We start from the raw sequence: 5,453 nt of genomic DNA, 5'->3' as shown, positions 1-5,453 counted from the left end.
CTCCAGGATGTGTGTTTGCTTCAGCGTCCTCCCACAGGCTCTGGACGAACGCTTACTGTGTGTGGAACTGGCAGAGACATCACCGAGCATCATCGAAGCGGCCATTGACGTGGTGGCATCCATCGCTCCGTTCCTCAGCTTTCTGCCGCTCGCCAACAGGGTAAACCCATGTGATGAGGATGTTTAACGACTGAATAATTCTGTGGATTAGAAGATATAATGGCTCCCATTGGAAATCCCAGCAAACTCTGCAGTTTAGATGCTTTTACACATTTACAGAGTTTGATCCAACTAGTTTGATTGGCTCAAATCTGGATTTATTAGAAATTATTTTTGTCTGTTTCGTATCTGTTTTTGTCTTATCCTCTTATTGGATCCACCTTAGATTTGCATCGAGATGAAAGATGCAAGTGGTGTCGCCGAAGTGATGAAGAAACACAGCTCACATAAACCCAGCAGTTTGGAGGAACGCACAGTTTGGTACGTTTTTTTGTGTGTGTGGTGTGTGTGTGTGTCCACTTAGTTAAAGACAGTAATTATTCACATTAATGTTCTAATTTTTTTTTACATTCTCACTCCCAAACTGACACTTTTTTTTGTTTTTTTCCCTCTTTCTAGGGATAAAGTCAAACGTTTTGAGTCGTAAGTATCTTGTTTTTGTTTTCCAACATAATTGTATAAAGCCATAGATAAACATTTTGCTGATAGTCATTCCTAGTTTCCTAGACCTTTTTCCTATTACATTTTGAAATATGCCCTCCACAAAAACAAGGTATTCATATTTGATTATTTTTCTCCTTATATTTAGAATAGAATAGAATAGAATAGCCTTTATTGCCATTGTGTGGACAATGAAATTAGGAATTTAGAGCCGTGTAGAAAAATTTCACTTAACCCTCGTATTATCCGCAATGCTTATCATTCAAAAGTAATAGTTGTTGTTTTCTTCATATTTCATGACTTTTCGTAATTTGATGGGGACAACTGATTAAGCAGCCCCAGCTGTTTTATCTGTGTGTGTGTGTGTGTGTGTGTGTGTGTGTGTGTGCGCGTGCGTGCGTGCGCACGCACAGAGTTGATCTTTTTGAGTTGATCCATAACAGGGGGGTGGGGAAAACAACTATTCCAGGGTTCCTATGCAAGTAATGAAAAGTATGGAATTTGATTTTATAAATTTCCAGGTCTCGAAAACTATGGAAAATGGAAACAAATGTATGGAAAAATATTCATGTTTCCCAGACTGTTCCCGCTGTTCTATTTTCTAAAACATAAAATTATGCATGTGTAAAAAAAAAAAAAGAAATGGATCGCTCTGTTTTTTCACAGTGCTTGCTAGCGCAGCTAAAATGTTTGTGTGAGAGCACATCAGTAGACTACATGTCCCAGAAAACATTTGGGCAAATTGACAAGCCTTCTGCTCTTATCCTCCTCCACCCCATTTTAAGCCCCGCCCAGGTGTCGTCAAGTTTCACTGCTGCTTTGGTGGACAGGTGATGTTCACACACTGTTGGTGAGCGAGATATTCAACATGCCTTATATGATCGTTGGCAGAACTCAGAATGGGTAGATGCAAATTCTCTGACGACTGGGTCATAAATCCAAATATAAAGACTGGGTAGAATTTATTTAAATTAGGGTCTGGAAAAAGTATGGAATTTAGAAATTTCAAATGTGTAGGAAGGAACCCTGCTATTCCCACCTGAACTGTGATCCTTCTGCTGGTGTGGACATGTGGGAAACAACTGGACTAGTGAACTCCTCCAAAACGAGGATGTCAGTGTAGGTTTGGGGTTGAACACATCCAAGTCTGTCCAAATACACATGCCTCCCCTCAAAAATTATCATCTCAAGTACTACAATAATAATAATATATAAGTGTCTGACACAAAAACTTGGTCGACAGTTTTATGTAAATCATTTTCTCGACGCAGATATCCCTGGGGTCAGATTGAGTCCAAGGGTAAAATGTTTTGGTGAACTTGGAGGATAATCGGAGGGTTAAATTACAACTTGGGTGAGAAAAAAGGCAGTTTCTGGCTGTTTTATACTGTTGTAATCATTTGTTTGTCATTTTAGTGTGAAGAGCCTAAAAAAGCGTCTGCAGGACTCTGGTCAAACTGTAATAATCTCGATACAATCAGTCAACTAGTCGAGACAGAAACAGTTACTGATGAAGCCACATGTGGCAGAGGAACCTCAGACTCCGCCTCCTGCTCCTCCAACCCCATCGGATAACGGGACACAGCCAGCTTTACAGGCTGGCATCCCAGTCTCTGCTGAATCTGCTGAAACCCTCATAACCGAACCAAGTGACCCGACAAGTGAGGCAGTGGTGATGGAGGATCCTGAACAATCCGAATCCGCCGCCTCCATTGACGTCACCATCACCCCTGAGAATGAGGACGATGCCAGGGGGGGCGCAGGTTCTGCAGGTGACGTTCCTTTAATGTCTGAGGTTTGCGGTGAAAACGCCTCTGTTTCTAGTCCTGACTCCTCCGCCTTGGTAGTGAAACCTGAAGAGGACGCTGATAAACTTCCTCAGATTAATGAGCAAGTGTTTAAGGTCCTGACAGCAGCTGTTCGCCAGCACAGACTCACTAAAGGTAGCAGCTCCCACACAGGTGAAACCTCTACAATCCAAAGTATGAAGGAAATGCTCACACCCAAACTCCTCCCCCTTGTCCCACCAGGTAACGGATCCCAACCCACTTCGCGGTCCAGTCCTCTTGTGTCCGCTGCTTCCAGTCCCAGAGACAATGTTGCAGATCCTTCTGGGATTAACAAAAGCTCTTTGGAAGTTCTCCAGCACAGGATGGTCAAGGGTAGCAGCTCAGACAGTACAGAGAAGGAGGTGAGGATCCTGTTCAACATTCACATTCAACAAGAAAATATGTAGACAGTAAAAATGCGGATGTGTGAACAGTAGTACAGGAAGTCATTTCTGACACTCTGTGTCTCGATCAAAGCAACAGTAAGAGATGAGTGGTCATCACGGTTCCCACTGGGTCTTAAAAAGTCTTAAGTCTTGAATTTACAAATCTGCATTTAATATCTTCAAAAAGTCTTAAAGGTACTAAATTTCATCTGGTAGGTCTTAGTTCTGTTTCCATAGTTGTGTTTACACGTGTCTGCTAAATGTCCAAACTGTAAAGACAGTAACGTTAGTCGACTCAGTTCCACCTGTTCAAACCCAACAATTTATATTGAAATAAGGAACCAATTATCGTTAACTTTGCAGTCCCTGGTGAGAAATGACTCGTAATGGTGGGAATCAAAGCATTGGAGGAAATAAATACATTTTCCTAAATTCTAGGAGTCACACATTTTTGGCAGTAGTTCCATGTTTTTAATGGTATTATCATTAATGGTGCAGGAGACTTTCGTGACCAATTACTCACCTGAATCTCTTGCATTACGGTGAACAATTTCGAACTGCCATCCACCATAAACAGACCTTTTGTTTAAAGAGTTGGGAGGTAACTCGGGCATCTTCGGAATTTTGTCGTGACGTGCATTGTAGGAAACGCTGCTTCACTCTGCTGTCTGGCAGTGGTAGCTGCTACAAACACGAGGCAGAAACGGCAGGAGCTCCCTTCCCTCTATGCATATTCCTCCAGCCGTTTCCGCATTCCAGCCGTTTCCGCGTTGTTTTTTTCATCCATATAGTATCGGCGGCGCGAGCCTTCGTTTCTCACAATGTACATCACGACAAAATTCCGAAGATGCCCGAGTTACCTCCCAACTCTGTAAACATATGGTCTGTTTCTGATGGATGGCACTTCGACATTGCTCACCATAATGCAAGAGATTCAGGTGAGTAATCACAGAAAGACTGACAGATTCATGATGCTGAGGATATGACTGAGGTTTTACAGATTTGATGAAAAATTGGTCACGAAAGTCTCCCGCACCTTTAATTTCTCTGCGGATTCCCTAGAGAATCACCCAGTCTTTCTGTTAATTTCTATCTGTTAACGGATTAATCCATCATCATGATTAATCTGATTAAAAATTTTAACTCTAAACCCAATTTTAAATGGATGGATGGAAATCACCATGGACATTTATAAAATGGACAAGATAACAGTATTTGGAGAAAATTGGAGAAATTCACTTCATACTGGGAAAAGTGGGTCAACTATGTCACACCCTATAGGCCTGATTTTATTTCAACAAATCAGTGATTGTGTTGAATGGAAAAGGACACTCCCTATTTGTACATAGTTTTTCTTCTTTTTTCATCTTTTATTTGGTTATCTGACATGAAGCAAAAATATTATTCTGTCAAAAAAAAAAATAAGATGGAACAGTTGTGAAAAAATGAATTATATTTAATCATGATTTAAAAAATGTTAATCGTTTGACAGCCCTATATATATATATTATAATATATATATATATATATATATGTGTGTATGTATATATGTGTTGTATAATATATAATATATATATATTTATATATTTATATATATATATATGTATAATATAATATATATAAATATATATATATATATATATTATATATATATAAAAATACAACTTAACATGTTAATGCAGATTAGTCCATCATCCTGATTAATCTGATTCTAAACGTTAACTCCATGAACCCATCTGCAGCAGAATGACTGAACATCTCTGCCTTTAGTCTAAATTGAATGGAATTTGTCTTCAATCAAAGGTCAATGTTTCTGTCATGTGTATACTGATACATCTTTATCCTCTCCAGGATCAAGTTTCTGAGGAAGCTGATCTCAGCGCAGACTATGTTTCTTCAGACTACTTCAACATGGAGGACTTTGTTACAGTTGATGAAGTCTGTGATGATGGTGGCGACACAAGCCCACAGCCCCACCACTCACCAGAGAGCTCTTCTAAGCAGTCCTCAGAAACGAAAAGAGAAGGGGACAAAGAAAGGCAAGGCTCCAGTCATCATCTGACACCAGACGGAGTTCACCAAGGTCCTCAAAAGACTCAAAGCGCTCTGCCTCGTCCTCTTCATCCTCCTCATCCAGGTCGACCAAAGAGCACTTTAAAAGCCCTCTTCTAGATCAACATCTGGGTCTCCCAAAAAGAACAAAAGATCCTCAGCCTCCTCAAATCCCCCTCCAAAACCTCATCCTGTAAGGCCTCTGCTTCTGCTTCTTCACCATCCATGTCCTCAGATTCTGCAGCCCTGAATACTAGGACCCACTCGGCCTCCTCTGCACACAAAAGGAAAAGATGACAACGGCTGCAAGCATTGGAGCTCATCCGGTGAATGCAAAAGCAGAGAGTGTGGTGGCAAAGTCCAACCACAAAGTGTCAGCAGAGAGCACTGCTGCAAAAACTGTTGAGTCAGAGGCAAAAACAGATGCACCATCAGAGATGCAGGAGCAGAGGGTACAGTGGACAAACCAAGCACAGAAAGACTCAACCAGAGTGGAACTGAATGAGGAAACTGTCCAAGATTTGAG

General features: G+C 40.9%; 1 protein-coding gene and 1 long non-coding RNA gene across 2 annotated transcripts; both read left to right on the top strand.

Annotated features, from left to right (window-relative positions):
- The first annotated feature begins 37 nt into the window (after window positions 1–37).
- On the top strand, window positions 38–2,127 carry LOC115438524 (uncharacterized). The gene is made up of 4 exons (XR_003938091.1): window positions 38–160; window positions 386–480; window positions 619–642; window positions 2,077–2,127. It is a non-coding gene; the product is annotated as an uncharacterized LOC115438524 (long non-coding RNA).
- Window positions 2,128–2,170: 43 nt separating this feature from the next.
- LOC115438943 (uncharacterized) lies at window positions 2,171–5,047 on the top strand. The gene is made up of 3 exons (XM_030162836.1): window positions 2,171–2,603; window positions 2,691–2,851; window positions 4,727–5,047. The coding sequence occupies exons 1-3, from the start codon at window positions 2,171–2,173 to the stop codon at window positions 5,045–5,047; spliced, it is 915 nt and encodes a 304-aa protein (XP_030018696.1).
- Window positions 5,048–5,453: the final 406 nt, after the last annotated feature.

Source organism: Sphaeramia orbicularis, chromosome 18 (assembly GCF_902148855.1).
Source record: "Sphaeramia orbicularis chromosome 18, fSphaOr1.1, whole genome shotgun sequence".
Taxonomy (NCBI): Eukaryota; Metazoa; Chordata; class Actinopteri; order Kurtiformes; family Apogonidae; genus Sphaeramia; species Sphaeramia orbicularis.
Note: the sequence above shows the minus strand (reverse complement) of the source record. Positions and strands in the feature narration are given on the sequence as shown.